This window comes from Centruroides vittatus, unplaced genomic scaffold (genome assembly GCF_030686945.1).
Source record: "Centruroides vittatus isolate TY-2023 unplaced genomic scaffold, ASM3068694v2 contig_120, whole genome shotgun sequence".
Classification (NCBI taxonomy): Eukaryota; Metazoa; Arthropoda; class Arachnida; order Scorpiones; family Buthidae; genus Centruroides; species Centruroides vittatus.
In genome coordinates, this window is record NW_027120768.1 from 378,727 (window position 1) to 399,602 (window position 20,876).

The 20,876-nt window shown below is 32.1% G+C and overlaps 2 protein-coding genes across 2 annotated transcripts in view; both read right to left on the reverse strand.

The window, feature by feature from the left end:
- Positions 1–807: 807 nt before the first annotated feature.
- Positions 808–20,876, reverse strand: part of LOC136983761 (ribosome assembly protein METTL17, mitochondrial) — a 32,659-nt gene continuing 12,590 nt past the window's right edge. Inside the window, exons 5-16 of the mRNA XM_067280609.1 lie at positions 20,730–20,811; positions 15,272–15,345; positions 7,755–7,849; positions 7,623–7,693; positions 7,448–7,555; positions 7,310–7,378; positions 7,199–7,240; positions 7,037–7,129; positions 1,957–2,020; positions 1,719–1,842; positions 908–995; positions 808–820 (exon numbers count right to left, since the gene is read on the reverse strand). Coding sequence (XP_067136710.1) covers positions 908–995; positions 1,719–1,842; positions 1,957–2,020; positions 7,037–7,129; positions 7,199–7,240; positions 7,310–7,378; positions 7,448–7,555; positions 7,623–7,693; positions 7,755–7,849; positions 15,272–15,345; positions 20,730–20,811 — 910 coding nt within the window. The 3' untranslated portion in view covers positions 808–820. The remainder of the gene's footprint in view (positions 821–907; positions 996–1,718; positions 1,843–1,956; positions 2,021–7,036; positions 7,130–7,198; positions 7,241–7,309; positions 7,379–7,447; positions 7,556–7,622; positions 7,694–7,754; positions 7,850–15,271; positions 15,346–20,729; positions 20,812–20,876) is intronic.
- On the reverse strand, positions 8,190–9,002 carry LOC136983769 (uncharacterized). Its single transcript, XM_067280621.1, has one exon. The coding sequence runs from the start codon at positions 9,000–9,002 to the stop codon at positions 8,190–8,192; it is 813 nt and encodes a 270-aa protein (XP_067136722.1).

The window sequence follows — 20,876 nt, forward strand, 5'->3', positions numbered from 1 at the left end:
AATTTCTTACAAAGAAAGAATGGAAAATTTTTTTTGTGGTTTTGAGTGTACCTTGAACAAGCTTCTAGGGTACTGCAAAATTCCTGATACCTACTAATTTATTTAAACTTTAGTGTAAGATTGGGTGTCAGATAAATTATTGAATGAATTTGAGAGTCGCATCAAAGTAAAGCAATCAGCATTCAAGCTTCAAACCACTGCTGTATTTTCATCAAATTCCAATAAATAAATTTTGTATACTTCATCCTGATAATAAAAGAATGTTTGCTTGTGATTTACGATACAGTACCAGACCAAGTAAACAGCTTTCAGAAATCGAGTTACCAGAAAACTGACTACTTTTGAATTTGGCAGGCTTTGTACAGCTATAGTTTACTATGGCTGCTTTGTTTCAGTTTCTAAGCCTACCCATCGACACGGTGCCAGTTCCAGTGCAACTGTTGTTTGTGGATGATCCTCTTGCAGTTAAGCATCTATTTGTCAGAATTTAAGTTTTATTCTTTACTTTCCTTCATTTGATTTTCATACTATAATGTTTACATTATACTGTATATTCTACATTTTAAGATGATTAATAATAATCAAACAGACCCTGCTTTAGTGTATTAATTTGTATCTGTTAAATTCAATTTTACTCTTTCTACTGCTTACTTTATATTTTAATTATATATTTAGCCCAAGTCCAGAAATCCAAACCAGTTCCAGTCCCAAGATTGTCATATATTTGGTCCAGTACTGTATTGTCATTCTCAAGATTTTCAATTGTCTAAGTGTACAATTTGGAATTTGATAGATATTTTATCAGAATATATTATCATAACTGGAGTATAAACATTCAGTGTTTCATATCATCAAACAAAAATAAATTTTAAATTAATAAAATTTTATTAACATAAAAAAGGCATACTTAATCTTCTATATTTTCTGACATTGGAACTATCGTTCCGGGAATTAGATCTCCCCATTCTGAAGATCGTGCACATCTGTATAAATTCCTGAAATACAAAAGAAAATTTCATTCATGCAATTGGATATTATTACAATTACAAGATACTTTCGAGATACTTAAATAGTTTATTAATAATTAAAATTTTATTTAATTAAATAATTTAGAAAATTGTGGGACTGAAACTTGCAACTTCTGCAAAGTAAATGGGTGTAGAATCTGTAAACAGTTCTGGATTTGAATCCTGCTCCAAATCCATCTTTTTTTGCAATTTTTTGAATTTAATTTTAATTATTAATATTAATACAAGACTGCAAGCTAAACTGCCTATCTTTGGAGTAAATTTGATAATTTAATATCCAAGATTAACTGATAAGTCTGATTAACTGGATAAGACTTAATTTTTTTGTATTCATAACAATTAAATACAACAGTGTCTCTATAGTCTACACAAGTCCAGTAACCTGACACACGAATTCTCGTGTTACTCCTTGCCAATGTATGTGACAGAGAGAGACCGATGTATGCTTATACTGCCAATCGCTAGTTGTTTATTGTATATGTGGTTGACAAAACATTCACAATCATGATTAATATAATAAACTAACCTGTGAACCAGTACACACACATACAAAATCCAGTAATCTGAGAATCTGCTGTAATTTGACACCCATCAATCCAATACATGTCAAATTACGGAGACTCTACTGCATTTATTATTTAAGTAATTAACTTTGTTACCTTTTTAGATTAAAATAAATATAATTCTTACCTGCTGTGTTTTGATTTTGTGAACACAATTTCATGTAATTTTCCATCTGAGCAGCACATTCTACAGACAATATGTCTATGTCTCTTCAGAACTGCTCTTACAATTCTTGGCCAAGGATCTATTTCTATTTATAAATATTTTCATATATTATTTTTAATTTAATATTGTCTCATATATATTTTAAAATTATATAATTATTTGCATTCTCCAATTATATAAACACAAAATTATAATATACCTTCCGGTCTCGATTCTTTCTTTAGAATAACGTACGAATACGTTTCGAATGCCGTCATTTTTTTCTGGAAATAAAAATAGCCGTTACGAAAATGTTTTTTGATGTAGAAATGCAGCAAAATTATATTAATTGTAAAAAATAACATAACGAATTTGTTTGTATGGATAGAACATTCAAGCTAAAAAATAGACTTTACACAAATATGCAATGTTAAACTCTGTAACAGGGACAATCAACTAGAGTCGCACACAAGAAATCAATGATATGGTAACACATTGCAACACTGTAATGTTAATACCACAACAATGCTACATCTTGGTATTTATTGCACGGATGTTGATGTGATTTTATTTATCCCTTCTAATGTGGTATTTTTAGCATGTTTGAAAAGTTAAAATAATGGTTATCTAAGCTTCTCTCTCAATTTCTGAATGGTTAACTATGTTGCAGGCTCGCTTCATTAGCGTTCAAGAACTCTCAAGCCACATTTCAGTCCACGAGGGGGCAAATGAGGCACCTCTCCCTAGAATCTAGTAAAAACATCCCACAAATTATAATTGTAAAAGTGATCAAGATATATTAACATTACATGCTTGACCATGGGATACAGTGTCTGTCTTTATGTATTAATGCAATACTGTATTGTATAATATACTTCTAGGAAAAAACATCAATAAATTTTTATTTAATTATTTAATTTTTTCAATATAATTATTTGTCTCCAAGCTTTATCCCCCTGAAAAATTTTCTGCAGATGCCCATGCTTAGGTCAATCTTGCTCTATAACAATAAAATACTATAGTTTGGGATATTACGGTATTGCATTGCTCACACTTAAAATGTATACTTTCTCATATCATACTTGGAACTTAAAAATTCAGTATATTCATTTTCATTCTTCAAATAACTTTAAATTATCATTTCCAGGAAAGAATAAGCAGATGTGATATGAAATGTAAGCAACATAATAATAAAAATATACGAAGATACCGAACTGCAGCTAGTCGATGATGGAAAGGACACATGTGCATGCTTATCGAGTGAATCCATTTAGAAAAAAGCACTTTTATATTATAAATACTGTGTTTTCTCAATTCTAATGCACACATTTTTTTGAATTTTCTGGTCTGTAAAACTGGGATGTACATTAGACTCAAACACAAAGTTGACTTCATGCAGTCTTATTCAAGTCATTTACTCCTCACTCCTCTATTATGTCGTCAATTTAGATGTGCTACAATCCCTCTCGCTATACCGGTTTTAACTTTGATTTTGATGGTCTCAAACTATGGTAAACCAAGTGAACAATGTCCACAGATAGGTTTCTATAAAGGTAAGTTTAAATGGAGAATTAGCCACTATGCCGAAGTACGTGTGTTGTGTACAGATATTTCAGCAAGACGAGTTTACTGCATATCTGGAAACTTTCTTGCTTGTACATATTGACACAAAATCTCTGTTAAAATGTTGATTTTATGTTAGTATAGAAATTTTTGGTTAATGTTACCTATGGTAGCGAATATGGAGGCTTGTCTCTGAAACAGTGGGGACGCACATTCTAACCTAACCTAACCTATTCTAATAAATTACCATAATTATTGCCAACCAAATTATTGGAATAGGTTAGGTTAGGTTAGGTTAGAACGTGCATCCCCACTGTTTCAGAGATGAGCCACCATGTTCGCTACTATAGGTAGCATTAACCAAATTTTCTATATCTGATAATAATAAATGAATGTATTCGAAAATGTAAACATCGTAAAGCACTGTAAACATGATGAAATGTTTTTCAAAAAGACATTTACTGCTATTTGAATACATTAACTTTCGTGGCTGTGTGTTACGGGGCATTCATTGCATTTGCAAGCTAACTTTTTCGGGTTTTGATGTCTCAAAAATCGGGTTTGCATTAGATTCGATGGCATGTTAGAATCAAGAAAACACAGTATCTGTTTTTTTATATTTTGTGTTAATTATATTGCATTTTAAATATCTTAATGTTGTTACTCTTTAATAAATTATTTTAGACTATATTTACTTCTAATTTTCATTCAATTTCTTCATAAAATCCTCTTTTTAAAGATGAGCTGTTGGTCTATCTTAAATTGAAGGGTATCTTAATATAGTAGTAAACACTTCACTAATAACCTGAAGATGATAATCTAATCACTTTCTATACAAAATAAAATACTTTCTCCCTTATGTAATTGCATGTAATTACTACATAATGTAGTAATTATGTCCCTAGAGGAAAATTAGCTTTACAATTTTAATATTCAGATATTTAACTGTGTGAAATATAACTGTAAATATTATAAAAGTTTAAATATAAGTTCATTTTATTTAATATTTTTGAGTGTTTGGGTATATTTTTTTTTTACATGTAATATAAGAAAGATGAATAACTGATATATTTCTGTTATGAAAATATTTAAAATTACATACAAAATTTTATTTTATTTGTTTATCTAAGATTGTTTCACAAATATTCTAATTTCAAAATAATTTGGCTATATTCTGTCAAGAGAATTCTAGTTTTAGATATTAATAGTAAACATTACTATTTAAAAATCTACTATTCCTTTCTATTTAAAAATATTTGATTTAAAAAAACAAGGAACAGCAAATATATACATGTTATTGGTGTGTAATACAAAATGAGCAACTACTTATTGCGACATCATCGCAATGCCAAGCTGCAATTTTTCATCATACTTTAATTTAAAAATTTGCATGACTTCCAGTCTAGACCAGAAGTCATGTATCTAGATAATCAGGGCCTCTGGTACCTAAGCTTTCCACATCTAATATGATATTGACCAGGAACTACTGATCAGAATAGTGAAAAACTTAACTTACAAGCAGAATAAACAAATAATTAACTTAAATTATATCAAACCAAAAGCAATAAGAAGTATTAAGCATTTCCATAAACCTCTTTGTACAGTGATTATTAATAAATGGCATGTGGTTGTCTCCTGCATGCAAACACGCTTCACTGTAATTGTTCACACCGGTTATAACACCATTTATCAGCTCTGTCGGGAGCAAAGGGCATTCGGAGCATTCTTAGTGGAGGTGACAGGATGCAACTCAACTCCTTAGACAATCTTGTACACATTCTATAAGATTTAGATTTGGAAATCTTGCTGGATTTTCCATGTGACCTCACTATCAAGAAAATCATTCATGAGTGCAGCTTATGTGCACAGGTGTTATCACCCATGAAAATGAAATCTTCACTCACGCCATCTCAAAAAAGTATCACGCGGAGTTCCAAACCCCATCTCTGTACCTCCTTCCAGTACGGAGAAGATAAAAATCTAACCTTTAGCAATTGCATACAATTAAATCTGTTGTGAATTGGTATATTTTTTGTTTGTTGCTTAAACACTATGTAGTGTAATAAATTCGAACACTTGCTTTCTTTCATCTTTATTTTAGTTCAGTTGAGCCTCAATCGAATCCCAAATATTTTTGTCATTAAGAAACCATTCCCTAAAAAATGTGAACTTATCACTTTTACAGTTTACATAACTGTCAAAATTCCTACCATTTAAACACAATTATATTCTTCTTTATGTTGAATATGGATAAATACGGAAGTCTAATTAGTTATTATTATTATTGTTTTAACTCTTTCCAATGTATGGGTACTAAGAGGGCCTTTTAATCATACCCATCAGGAGTTTAGCCAGGCCCACAAAGGAGACAGCCAAGGTAAGACTGGCATATCTAAGATGAATTGCTCATAAAAAAATTCTTATGGTTTCTTTCCCAGATTTGATCCTGGGTTGCCTTTACTACTTTGGTAATATAGTCACAGTCTAGTTAGCTTGGGTTTGGTTTATTCGTATAAGGCCATGCAACAAATGGGCAATCTGTCTAGGGGAATGCCTCCTGGAAGGTCTTTTTTGGGAAGAAGTAACCCCTATTTAGGTGTTACAAACATGAAGAAAACCCAGCAAACTCCACATAGCCAGCCTATTGGCAAGGCACACACCCATGACCTATTAATTACCAGTGTTTGGTGGTTTTATTCACTTGTACTAGTAGTAGGCATTCTATTTAGATTAGATGAAAGTGCATTTCTTTATGTAGAAATGAACTGCTTATATAACTGGATGCTCCTCCAACACTGCAAAAGCACAAACAGTAATTTATTTGATAATGAATTTTAAGGCAATACAAACAAAGTTTGAGTCCTTTTTTCTAATTTACATCCTTTATTCCGATCAGGAACCACAAAACAGCAGGCAACTTGAAGTCAAAAAACTTCTAAAAATAACAGATGAAATACTATTAAATGATTCACACACAATTAAAAATGATCTTCGACGCCAACCTGTTTTTGTAGGCTACGGCATCTACAAACATTAAAAACTATTAAAAACCCTTCACAACAGCATCCTTGTTTTATAATCGCACTTTTAGCTGAGAGTCCTCTGGCGGATTCGGGCAGCCATAGAAATTATTTGCATAATTGTACATAATAGCCCAATTTCAATTGTGTGTAAATCGTTTAATAGTATTTCATCTGTTATTTTTAGAAGTTTTTTTGACTTCAAGTTGCCTGCTGTTTTGTGGTTCCTGATCTGAAAAAAAGGATATAAATTAGAAAAAAGGACTCAAACTTTGTATTGCCTTAAAATTCATTATTGAATATTAACGAAAATAATCCTGGACTATTATGTACAATTATGCAAGTAATTTATTTGAACTTGTACATATACATCATCTATGATGCACACTGTTGCATCCAATAAAATTAATGTTTGTTTTTATTTAAAAACTTTTATTCAAATTTAATTGGTTAAAAACCCAATGATTGACTGTTAAAGATGACTGAAACATTGTTTGCTTATTAAAATATGTTTCCTTGTTGGAGTTTTGGTGTTAGTGTGCTTTACTTTGCATTTCTATTGAAATTTCTACAGTTTACATGGAGCAGTTGACTTTTTTCTAACTAAACAATTGAATTTTCAAAAGATGTTTAAGTAAATTGCTTATATTTTAATTATATTTCATTTACTTAAATACTCTATAAATGTACACGTAAAGAAGGTAATTAAATACTTACTTTACTTAAAGGTAATAATTCGTACTGAACTCGAAAGTTACAAGCAGTTTCCGTGCCGTCCAATTGTCTAGGACAAACATGATCATGAGGACACTATAATTTAAATGTAACAATTAATTGAATTATAACAAGAAAAGCCTTAAAAGTGACAAAGAAACTCACAGGTGCAATCACATGAGCCATTTTTGAACCTCTGCTTTCTAACTATATAAATTATGATACAAATTGTAATTATTTTCTCAAGAAAAACAGTTATAAATGTAAAATTCTTACATATAATATATAATCACGAGCCTCCATGAGTGCGTCAAAGCCGGCATTACTTCCATGATCAACAAGTACCTATGACAATAGTTTTCTTTAATATTACATAAAACAAATTCAAAATGAATTATATTAACTGTAATTTACCAAATATTTGTTACATTTTCTCCAAAGATGCTTGACAACATCTAGCCTTTCTTTGGAGGAAGGCAAATCCAAGAATGAGTGAGCACTGATGACTAAATCATATTTTAACTGGATAATAAAATATTTTGTATATTTAATGATGCAAAAAATTTACTTTAAAAGTACAAAACCTTACTGTGTTAGAAACTGGAAGAAACTGTCGCATGAAAACACCTTTAAAAATCATTTCTCCTCCTTCTTTTCCATCTGTTAGACATATTTGATCATTAAATGGAGGAAGAGGTAAATTTTTTAAAGTTAAACTTACCTTGAAGGAGTAACCTAGCAACTTCATTCATATCTGCTGAAGAATCTACACAATAATATTCTTTTAAACTGTTACCCCACATAGAATGAGCAGCCCTAAAATAATTTGAATACCTCTATTTAAAATTATCCTGCTAAAATACAGTATCATCTTCCTTCCAAAATAAATGCTACCATTTTAAATTACTGTAACAGGGGTGTTTGTGGGACCCCAAAAAATCCCCTGAAACTTTTACGAGACTTACTACCGACATTTTGGAGTTTCGAGAAGGGGGGGAGAAATGAAAAATTACAATTATGAAGTATTGAATGACCTAATTATAAAAGTTCAATGAATTACTTTTTTTGCAAAATTAATAACCATAAATTTTCAAACATAAACTACTACATTTTATGTAAATATTTTAAATTACCTGAATTAATTCTTTAAAAAAAATTATCTAATTTCTGCTGCTTTTTTTTTATTTTCTGATGTTTGTGGGCTTGTCTTTCTTTTGTGGTGAACTTCATAATTGCAGGAAGGTTGACTTTTATTTTCCTCATTTACAGTTGAAGAAATTTCCTCGAGAACTGCACATGCAGAGGTAGAAGCAGTTTGCTTTTCTGCTAATGTAGAAGGTTTTTCAGAGACTTTTATAGGTGACTCATCTGAAATACATGTTTTTAAGTCCTCTTGATATGTTTTCCAACTTCTGTTCATATTCAGTAAGAGATCTTTGTGAATTGGATCAGTCATTGGATTTTTTGAGCCATATTTTTCACATGAGGTTTCTTTAGAAGCCATTAAATCATATTTAATAGTCTGCACTGCATCTAGGGAATCAATCTTAAGAGAGGTTCTATAGTCAGTGACAAGTGTATCCATTAAGTTGAATGCACTTTCCACTAATGGGCCATGGAAGCAGCTAAGGCAGGCTTTGACCAATTTAGCCAATGTAGGATACTTATAATCATTTGTGAAATCATCTTTTAAATTAAAAACTTTAGACCAATATTTATCAATTGTACACTTGACTTGATTTCCACTTTCATCAGATGTGTAGAGCATTTCTTTGGTGATATCAATATCACTCTGGTATAACCTTATTTCAGCTTCTACTTTTGACTTTTCATTATCACTAAAAATATGGGACATAAAAGATGATAATTTTTCAAAAGCTAATATTGTACTGGTTTTACCTCTTAGCTCTGGATCTAATGCTGTAAAACTAATTAGATATGAATTTTTAAGGGGTAATTTCTGTTTCATATGCTGTGCTGTATTAGTATAAGCTTTCATCAGAGAAATTTGGAATTCTTTTGCTATTGGATGATTTTTTGATAATTTCTTCAGGAGAGTGGAAGCTTCTGCACCAGTAAATATTACTTTGCTAGGTAGATGGAATTCTGGATTTGTGACATCAACCTTTAATAAATCATTATAAGATGTGCACTCTATATTTTCTGGCTTCATAAAAAAAGAGAAAAATTTTGCCATCAATTTATAAATACTGGAATGTATTAAATGAAGCATTGGTTTTTTTGTTTCAAATAATTTAATATATGTGTTGAACTCTGGTAATACTGCTGAATATAATGCCATATGCAATAAAGTTTTGTTTTGCATAACAAATAACCCATTTAGTATTCTTTTTTTCCGAGCTAAAGCATCCTTTGTGAGTTGTTGGGAATGCAAGCAAGAATACACCCCTTCAACAATTTTTTTCTGAGCTGCAGAAATATTTCTTTTATTGTATACAGTTTCAACATAAGAAAAATAATCCCCTTTATCAGTTTTATCCAAGTAGTGAAAATAAAATGCAATAAGAGCATCCCACAGATCTTTGATTCTTTCTAAAACACATAAAATGTACACCCACCTATGGTCTGGTCTCTTCAAGGGCTTAAGTTTTTTAATGGCAAGGGATTCACAGATTTTGAAAAAATTTTCTCTTTTACTGCAGCTTTTCATATCAAAATAGATGTCATCAAACAAATCTTCTAAGTATCTATCAAAACATGAAGCAAATTTTTTTGCACAGTTATTAGCTGTGTGACATGTGTCACCATCAATATCTAATAAGTGGGGTGCTTTGTTTGATCGTAGTCTGGTTTCAACACCCTTTTTTTTCCACGCATGGTGTTACATGAGTCCATTAATACACTAATTAAGTTTGCCCATGGAATATTATTATCTTCAATAGTATTAACAACTGCTTTAAAAACAGCTTCTGAATTGCAAGATTCCATCTTTAGAGATGCAAAATGATGAACTACAACTTCATTTTGATTGTTGTCATAAAACTGCACCAATATTGCCAGTATACTTTCTTGAGCATTGCTAGTACTTTCATCCAAATTTAGAGAAAATGGAGTCTCCTTTAAAGTTTTAATGATATTTTCCTTAATAGTTTTTGCGAGCCCATATTTCATCTTATAACATGCAGTAGTCCTGGACATTTCCAACGAGTTTAGTGCCGTCTGATCGCGGCTCAACTGTTTGCAGAGTTCAATTAAATTGGGAGCTACATTGAAAGAAAGAGAATTTCGGCGATAAACGAAGTTATTAATACCTCTTGGCGTGCTTTTCTTGTCACTATATCCAATGGCCGAGCATCAGTCTCCAGTAAGTCATCAGTATTTTTTGAATTAGCATAATTACTTAAAGTCATTGAATGTCTAATGCACTTTGAATATTTTATGTGCGTCACAGTTTTAGAATGATTTGTGAAAGCCTTGAATCCTTCCCCACCATACTTCAGCAGTGAGTTACAAAAAACACAATATGCTTGTCCAGCAACATTTATTTTCTTGCACCATGTGCCGATGGTATCCCCATTACCATCTCTCCGTTCAATCCAATTCCACCTAAATGCATTCCGGACACCTTCTTCTAATTGTATAATATCACTATTTATATCGAGAAATTTCATAGTGAAATTCTCTTGCGTACATAAATAAAAAAATATTTCAATAAACAAAACGAAAAATTTACACGTGCATCAATAAATGAAACGAAAATTTTACACAGCGGAGAAAAAAAAGTTGCGAAGCGATCAATGACAAATAGCTAATACGGCGAAAAATCCCCCTTCTCTACTTATTGGCGCCACGCCAGGAGAGATAAGACCTTTGAACCCAGAGTCACGTGATCGCACATCTGGTCGAACGAAGTCTCTCCCTTTTTTTTCTGCCGCGCCTACTTGCCGAAAAGAATCCAGAAGAGAATGTCCGAGAACCGGGGGAATGAGTCATAAAGGAGGATGCACGACCACACAAGCGGCAATCCGTTTACATTTCGGCGCATGCATTCAGTATTCAAGATGGCGAACGATATCGACACTCCGCTATCCACGTGTTTACAAATTTTGTTTTGTACCGTTTGTTTTATTTAGCTAGAAGATTTCGTCGAAGATTCGAATGAATATTTTGGATTAGAGATATCGTATTGGCAAGAATCTTGCCGAGATATTTTGTTGGATCGACAGTGGCGTGCCGTGACATTTGATGACAGGGAAGCTGTGTTTCTGTAAGAAGCCGACTTCCAGGGGCAATCAGTTAATTGCGTGTCAGTGATAGTCTAGGGCAGTGGTTCTTAACCTTTTTATAATCGCCGCCCACCAAATATTTCATAATTTTTTTGTGACCCCCATTTTTTAATAATAATTTATATTTGATAATTTGATAATTTATCTATAATAAATTGATATTTTATCTATTAATTGCTTTATTTTTTATATAATAAATGTAAATCATAACTTTATTATTTCATTATCTATTTAAATAACATTCAAACTTCACAATTAAACATGAAAACTCATTAATTTTTAACAGAAAATAAAATAAGAAACATGTCGATAAATCGATCCAATGTCGATGCTAAAACTAAACTAAAACTAAAATGCCCACTTGTCGTAAGGATTTTGCATAACTTTTGCAAAAATATTTAAATTTTCAAAGCCTACTATTTTTCCTAATTATTTTTAAAATTCCAAGCATTAATAGTTTCTTAAAATTGCTTTGGAATAAAAGAAGTAAATACTGCAGTGTAAGTAGCATATTTACATTTATTTCTTCTGTACTAACAAAGTTGTATGTAGAAAGAAATACAAAATAAATAAATAAAAACTAAATAGGAAAACTTTATCTTTCTTATTTCACTTTTCAATACGATATTCGGATTATACATCAATTTTCTTTTTATTATATTCTGAAGGAAATTTTGCATAATTTGGCGGCCCCCGGCAAACTTGGACCCCCAGGGGCCGCGGCCCCCTGTTAAGAATCACTGGTCTAGGGTCCATTCGTATTCATTTGTTCGATAAGCCAGTAAAAACTGTAGACTTCTCTAAAATGTATTTTTAATATCACAATTACATTCTGAATCGCTAGCCACGATATAAGGGCTAAAATTAAAAATAAATTATAAAAACTTACTCGGTGAAATAAAATGTGCGGTGGATATACATACCTGGTACAATGTATTGTTCGATTGTATTAATATACTTTTAAAGAAAATTATAATTAAAATATAGCTTTGTAAAGAAACGTACATAAAAATAACATAAAATATTCTTTACTTTTTAAATCTTAAAACAATCCACTTAGTCAAATATCTTGATACGAGTAGCTAATGGATGGAACTAGTGACGGTCCAGGTAGGTGTGTAGTGAGTGTGTGCGTGCCAAATCCCGAGGGTGCCGATACCGGTCAATGTCAAATGCCTCTTTTGTCGCATCACTAGTATATCTCAAAGGACGCCACAGGGCTGTTGTAAATTTTAAACGTTTCTCACCGTAGCTGTAAAAATCTAACTATGTTAAACTTAATAGTCATTCGTTTTCTAACTAATTCGTTTTAATACCAGGTGTACACGGAAATCAGTTTCCCACTGTACTGAGCGAGTAATTGGTTCTGTTAAGCTTTTGTTGAAGTAAAATTCTGGCTCTTTCAACAGGGTTTTATTTATGTCCCCATTCCCTAATCTCTTAATTATTTAGTCACTTCTTAAGTAGAAATAAGTCGAAACCAGTTACTTTGTACCTGAATATCTGTAGTCTTGGGAAAACAGTGGAAAGACAAATTTTTATGACAATGGATATATAAATCGTAAATTTAAGGAAAATAAATTCTAGAGCTTTTTTTTTGTACCACTGTATGTACTGTACGTCTCATTCATTAAATTTGGTTGTAAATGATGCTGCCAAAGTAACAGTTAATTTTTAACACTGTACTAGAATTGTACACGTTTTTTTTGCATCCCCTTACAGATGGGACATACTAAATCGTAATATCACCGGTTTAACATTGAAATCCGTAAGTAATATAAGATGGGAGAGCGGAATAAACGCAGAATAAATATATCAAATATTTTAATGGAGTTTTTTTAAACTCCTGTCAACTATACAGAACTATCATAAAAACGTGCCAGTAAACTCCTATCGGTTGGGTTGTTATAAATCTAGTCTAGGGTGGGCAACCCTTTTTATAACATGGGCCAGAATAAATTTTACGTTTTTTTCCGCGCCGTAGTAGTTAATTGACGCCTTCTTGTGACTCGTAATTTTTTTAGTCTGCAAATATGAAATAAATAAATAAAAAGTTAATCTACTACATTTATTTCTCTTATCGTTTTCGAAAATTACAAAGAATTGGAAAAATAACTATTAATTAGTTATTTTTCCAATTTAATAATCTATTAAAGATCTCGCGGGCCGGATAGAAACTTTTCGCCAGCCGTAGCTGGCCCACGGGTTGCCCGCCGTTGATCTAGTCTCCTCGTTATTCACATAATCGGGCGAGAGTGGCCGAATATCTAGCAGGCGGCTAACAGCCCACAACCGCTCCGGGATATAAAGTCGCGTACTCTTTACGCGTGTGTCGCTTCTACCAGCTAAACCGTGACGTTTGTGCTATGTAATGCGCATGCGCCAATGCCTATAATCTGGCTGCTTGGAAGTTGACAGGCAGGCGGATAACAGCCCACAACCGCTCCGGGATATAAAGCTGTACTCTTTATGAGTGTGTCGCTTCTACCAGCTAAACCGGGTGAGGTTGGTGCACTGTAAACCGCATGTGCTAATGCCTATATAATCTGGCTGATTGGAGACTGACCCGGTTTCGACATTCCTTCCGCCACCGAATTATTCGACTATACAATAGCAATCTTATCGTTTTTTTTCACATGTAGTATAGAAATTTGTAAAAGATACATAATGCAGTTATAATAAAATATTAATTTTAATTAATTCAATTAATTCAAAGTATGTTAAAATATGAAAATTTATATTTTATAAAATTCAAGGGAAAGTCATTGGAAGGTGGAATCGGCGCTTCCATCGCTTCCAATGACGGCACGCCACTGTGGATCGATAAAGAACTGATGTACAAAATAGGCTTATTCTTCGATTAAGATCTCTCGATAAAGAATACTATTTCGAGTAAGATTCGGTTGTTTTGTTCTTTGAATTAAATAATATATGATTACTGTATCTGTGTAGAATTTGTGTTAAATTTATTATTCTTTCCTCTTTATTCTGATGTTAGTTATCTCGGTTAACCACGTCGAACTTTCCGCCATTAAAACACCACGTGATAGTATTTTCTCACGTGACTGCCAGACGAAATGTTATTGGTTGATAGAAACGCATCTTGGCGGTGGCCGCCGCGAAAGATAGAATTCGACCAACTTTCGCGGCATAAGAAAAGCGGCACGAAATAGACCTCCGCGGCGAGAAAAAGTGACGTCATTCTGCCGCTTTTCCTTGCCGCGCCGCATGTGTGCATCCGGCTTAACTCGCAATAAGGAAAGAACAAAAAAGAAGTTTTTCCCCCCTTTTCACGCATTATCACTGCCTTTGGAGAAAGAAAGGAAAAGTTTTCACCACACACACTGACCTTGCGTTTTCTGCTTTCAAAGCAAACAAAATTACCCAGCCAGATCAAAATAAATAATTCATTATTATTCCTACTTCCTTTTGAACGACGATCCCCGGAATTTCCGGGTATCGAAGTTCAAAATCCCCGGAATTCCGGGGTTTCCCCGGAGCACAAACACCCCTGCTGTAATTATGTCAATTATTATCTGAGAAGTATGCAACATACACCAATTGATAAATTAACTGTCCAAGTTTCATTTCTCATCTGCATTCAAATATCTTGTTGTCTGCTATCTCTAGAAGGCTCCATAAATGAAAATAGTGACCCTGCAACAGAGAAAGCATGTCATGTTCTGCAGTTTGTAAAGTCAAAATCATTTGTAATTGTGCAATGTGAGTAATCTGCAGGAGATGTGGGAGGAGTGATGATGGATATGCTGTAGCAGGTGCAGAAAGAATGTGAATATCAGCTGGATGTGTGCTGTGTGATGAGGTGCAAGCATTGAGAAATTGTAATGGGCAAATGTAAAACTTGGACAGTTTTCCAATGTTTTAATGTATGTTACAACATTCTCGAATAATAATTAAGATAATTACAATAGTTTAAAATGATAGCATTCTTTTTGAAAGACTCTGTATAACATGATTATAATTTTCTTACCACAAAGCAGATCCAACCCCTGATCCAAAATCAAAAAGTGAATGAGGAGTAAAATCTGGATCATCGTACGTAATCTATAAAAATATATAATAATAATTAAAATTTATTAAATTAATCGCTATAGAAATTTATAATTAGCAGCTCTTAATCACGTAATCAGAATTTCGAATAGCAAAGATCCACTCATGAAGGAAACATTCCAAACCATAAACAAACTAAATGAAGTTTCAAGAAATATCAGATGTATTTGTTTATGTCTGGCCCCTCAAAGTACCAAAAAATAGCCTTAAAAATAACATTATATATTCATACACAAGTAGAACACAATACCTTTCCAGCTGCACCATGGTGACATGTAACACTGACAATTTCTTTTTATCTGTGTAATATCTGTGGTTTTGAACACAGTTTGGAAGAAATTAAATTTTTCTAATATTTTATAGTATTTAAGTGGTTGTTTCTTACTGATTTGGAGAATTATCTTACAGTTAGTGCAGTGGAAACATTATCTCCATTAAAAATATATAACATTCATAGTCAAATATAATCATTTCTCCTCCTCCTTTTCCATCTGTTAGACATATTTGATCATTAAATGGAGAAAGAGGTAAATTTTTTCACAGAAACTCCTTGTAACTTTCAAGTTCAGTACATTTATAGAGTGTTTAAGTAAGTAAGGAGGAAAAATATATAATATTCATAATTCAAGTTTCTGTTTATTTTGATGGTGGTTAAATTATATGCACTTTTCTATATTATAATTCTAGTTTTAGCTGTTCATTTCAAGCACCAGTACTTCACAGTCCTAATTTTTATTACAGAGGCTAATTGATATAAACAACGTATTAACCATCATTTTTAAGCACCTTTCTGTGATTCGAACTACAAAACTGCATCAAATTCTCAACCAAAATAAGGAGTTTTGTAACAGAAAAGTTGAACAACACCCCATCACGTTATGCAATTTACCTGAACATATAAAATTCAAATAAATTGTATATAATTATCAGTGCAAAGTCAAACTTTTGATGCAATGACTATACAAAATTAATCCAAAAATTAATGAAAATCTCATAGTTTTGGTAAATGTAACACTTCTGTTGCAAAACTTCTATAAAAAAAATCATCAAATTAGTAATAAACACATCTTGAAACATCATTTATTTTGTGTATGAGTTAAAAAATTTCCCTTCTTAGCACATTCACCTATAATATTCTTCCCTAAAATGTTATATTTTAACCTCTGAAAATAATACTACTAATCTTAACGTAGTAGTATTTTTAGAGGTCTGTCTTTAGTTTAAAGTTCAAAGTTCATCACACAATTCTGTGAGTTAAAGAATACAGAACTATGTAAAAGCATAGACCATAGAACGGTTAACATTCTAATTTGGAACTTTAAACTAAAGACAGACCCGAGACAGGCTTGCGAAATGAGACAAAAACATTTGTCGGAAGAGTAAAACAGTGCTGGAATAGTGATTTAATGTATTGTTATTACTTAATTTGTTAAACTGTACTAACTTAAGTTTTTTTGTAATACTTTAACCCCCTTGTAACGAACTAAGGTTCATACGATAAAGAATAGAATAGTATTGTTATTACTGTGCTGAAATTCGTTCTAGCTTAAATATTTTAATGTAATATTCTCTAAATACTTGTATGTTTATGATTGTTTGTTTTATGCCTGCTAACTGTGTAAAGAAATTCATTCTATGACTCTCAAGCTATTCTGATGGAAAATCATCCTGTAATTCTTGCAATCACACAATATTTAAAGATTAATGTCTTCAAAGGCTTTTTTGAACCATCAAATAACAAAAACTTCAGTCTTAGATTAAAATGTTTAGAATATATTACAAGTATTTAAATTTAAGAAACAGTAATTCTAATTTACAAATATAACAGGTTTACAATTCTTCAAACTTAAATAATTTTGTAATAAACTAAAAATAAACACAAAATAATAATAAAAATCCCGGTTAATGTTACCTATGGTTCCAAGATGGCGGCTCATCTCTGATTCCAGCAAATAGAAGAAGGGAAACAGTGGGGACACACGTTCTAAACCTAACCTAATCTATTCTAATAAATTTATTATTACCAACAAAATTATTAAAATAGATTAGGTTAGGTTAGAACGTGTGTCCCCACTGTTTCCTTGCTGGAATCAGACGAGCCACCATCTTGGAACCATAGGTAACATTAACCAAAATCCCAGCTAACAGACAAAAATTTTTTTAAATCAGAGGCCTCAAGAATTCTAGAAAGTTGAAGAAAGTTATCTTAGTAATCTCGGCTAAGAATTCCTTCTATATATAGTATCATCTAACTAAGAATGAGAAAAAATAAAATGAATCACTAACATTTACTGTATATATATATACAATTTCATTATATTATAATACTCAAAACTTAATTCTAATTATGTGTGTTCAAACCATAAGGACAGACATTTGTACGCAAACAGAGAGAACTGTAGACAAATGCAGACAAATATAGCAATAACTGTATTACTTGATGTCTAAAACACAGGTTAATACACAACTCATTGGATTTAACAAATCAAAGTGATAAAAGTAAGTCTTTGGTGAACAGATGGAAAGTGCCTACCGATGCCAGGCAAAGAGACCCGCCATACGAAATTTGTCCACCTTGAAATGCAATACAAACAACACTTGCAATGTCGTGGCAGACTCATCACTGTGACTTTTCTTATAATATCACCACTAGCAATTGTGTTTGTACTTAAGATTTGGACACGTTTATTAAGTTTTTTAACAAAACAGAATTAAAGAATGTAATATATAATGAACTACAATATTAAGAACAGCACTATCAAAGCATTATCAATGGTGAAGAGAGATGTAGAAAAAACATTGAATAAATCTTCTATCAACATCAACCTCTAATGTCCATCCAATCAGACATGTTGAAGAATTATTAACTGCCATGATTAGTCTGAAGATTAAATTTGATGATTAAGAGTGCCCAGTTTACTTACGTCGACATAACCAAATAGCAAATATAATATGTCAAAAGCTCGTACATGAGCACAAACAAACTACTATATGGTCTAGCAATCATACTACAAATCTGTCGAGATTAACACAGTTAACATACCCCACAAAAATAGTCCACTAGTCAAATGATTGTGACAATGCCAGAGTGCCCCCTATGCTCCATGAACATGGGACCAAAGGGTCGACACCGTGTTTGTGATGACTAGTTCGTCAGGATTGACACCACTGTGTCTTTAAGGACAGACACAGAAACCTTGATGGCCACTAATTTCGATTTTTTAATGCAAGTGGTCGTGTTTGTAGGTGCTCGGTTTCGGGATGGAGGTGGCCTAAGAGACGACTGGAAGAAGTGCATGCTACAACAAATTTAACAATTAACAATACTCATTTATTTATATAGCAAAAAGATACAGATTAAGATGCTTAGCTAATGCTAATTCTGAATAACAATTATAGGAAATTATCCTTCATCAATAATATCACAGGTCCCTGTCAGAGAGAGAGAGAGAGAGAGAGAGAGAGAGGGAGTTCACAATCGGTTGCACGTTGTTAAATACCTTAGTAGTAGAAGTTAGTCCTTTTATTGGAGTCTCAGAATCAGAATACTGTGGTTTGCCAGGTGATTCAGAAGTCTTGGATGTCTTGAAAAGGGTAAAGGATCGGCAACAACTTCAGCAGTATCCACACAGGATCGGGCAAAAACACCAGTCTAAAGCAAACTCACTATGATAGCAAACTACCTCCTTTTAGTATTCGGGGGTCTTTTTTGGATTTTTCCCATGACTTCATCAGGAATCATCATACTGCTGTCCAACTGTTGAATTTCAATCGTCAGTTCTGGGTGACACATTCAATGTGTCACCTCAAACAAGGAAACAAGTCCATGGGAAAAGTTTTAATCATCTCTGATTTTTCTGGGCTTGATGAAAAATTTTAGTCAAAAAATTTTTCATCAAGCCCAGGCTCACATGATACAGAGAGTGTGCCACACAAACCTGGACATACTTAAACTACAAAGCATTGATTATGTGAATTTCCATAATGTCTTGTAAATAAAACTAAGTTTTCAAAGAACTTCTTTGTCTAATTTTATTTTGTCCCATTTTTTTTCCAATATGAACATTACAATAATTTACAAGCGTGGCCTGTTTTCCACACCGCACCCTGCATAACCAATACAAATTAATCTAATTAATCCAAGAACTTTTAAAGTGGTTACTAATTTTTTTTACCAACTTTCAATAATGGGTAACTAGTGGCAACATAAATGATTTAATTTCGTAATGCAGAATTGTCAGGTATCTGAGTAGTTTTTTAGCCAATGCTTTTTATCTGGTGACACTAATAATTACATAATAAAGATTACTTAAGTAAAGAAGTTTTTTTTAAATCATGGCAGCCTTAAATGATCAAAAAAATAATTGAAAATGGCAGTATGAAGTCTAATATTTACTTAATTTAATGAATTATAAATGTCAATTTACAAAAATATTAGTGAAAGTTTTACTTATAAAGCACAAGAATTTCCTGTGAGGTCACTTTAGAGAAACCTGGCCATAAATTTGGCCAAACAAAAATCGTGTTTGTTGCACATGCATTTGTCATTCAAGCCGTTTGCTAACTGTGCCAATAATTTAATAACAAGAACCTATCATCAACAAGAGCATGCCACATTAATCAAACTTTTATCTGCATTATTTGAAAATTTTCCACAATTTATAAAAGCAAAGGAATAAAATAAAACTGAAATATACGATAGATTTGCGTTAATTCAAACTCGGAAGAACAGCCTAAACGGTTCAAATTAAAAGGAGATCTTTTCTGGATGCTACAGAACAAAAAAAAAAAAAAAAAATGATTTTAACAACTCGTTAATATTGCGTGGCAAACAGAATAATGTCTAATCAATGAGAGTAAAAAGTAAAGTAGTGCATTTGACGGAATAGAGAAAAACTCACGAGAAGCCACAACAAGAAAACGCCGCAGGGGGACCACAAACCGTCCTAATCATGCATCAAGTGGTTTGAAATGTTTTAAAATTTTAATTTATCAATTTTAAATTTGATCTTTAAATTTCAAAAGTGGAAAGACAATGTTAACCTACTAACACTTGCTGCCGATTCGTGTATTAATAGATTGAGGTATACAACAGGAGAAGGCACAATTAAGTTCAAATTAACAAGAGAAATGTATGTCAATTTAAACAGGAATTGGACGGGGACAAACATCCAGTTCAAATTAATGAGATTCTACTGTATTTCAATTGTTGAAATTGAATTTAAAAAAAAACAGCTGAATGTAAGCAGTTTAATGCAACAGATAAACCAAAACTGAATGCTTTAAAATTAGAAATAATAAAAATAAAATATTTTTTTTATAAAAAATGTCATAGATCATATATTTTTTAACAATTTTAAAACATCAAAATCTTTTACCTCTGTTAGAACTTGCTTCAGAACGGCATATTCAGGAGCGAGTCGGCTCACCGTATAAAGTATGCATCGATAAAAATCGTAGCTACACAAAAAAGAAAAATAGAAAAGACTTAAATAATAAATAAATTGATAAAATATTTTATGTAC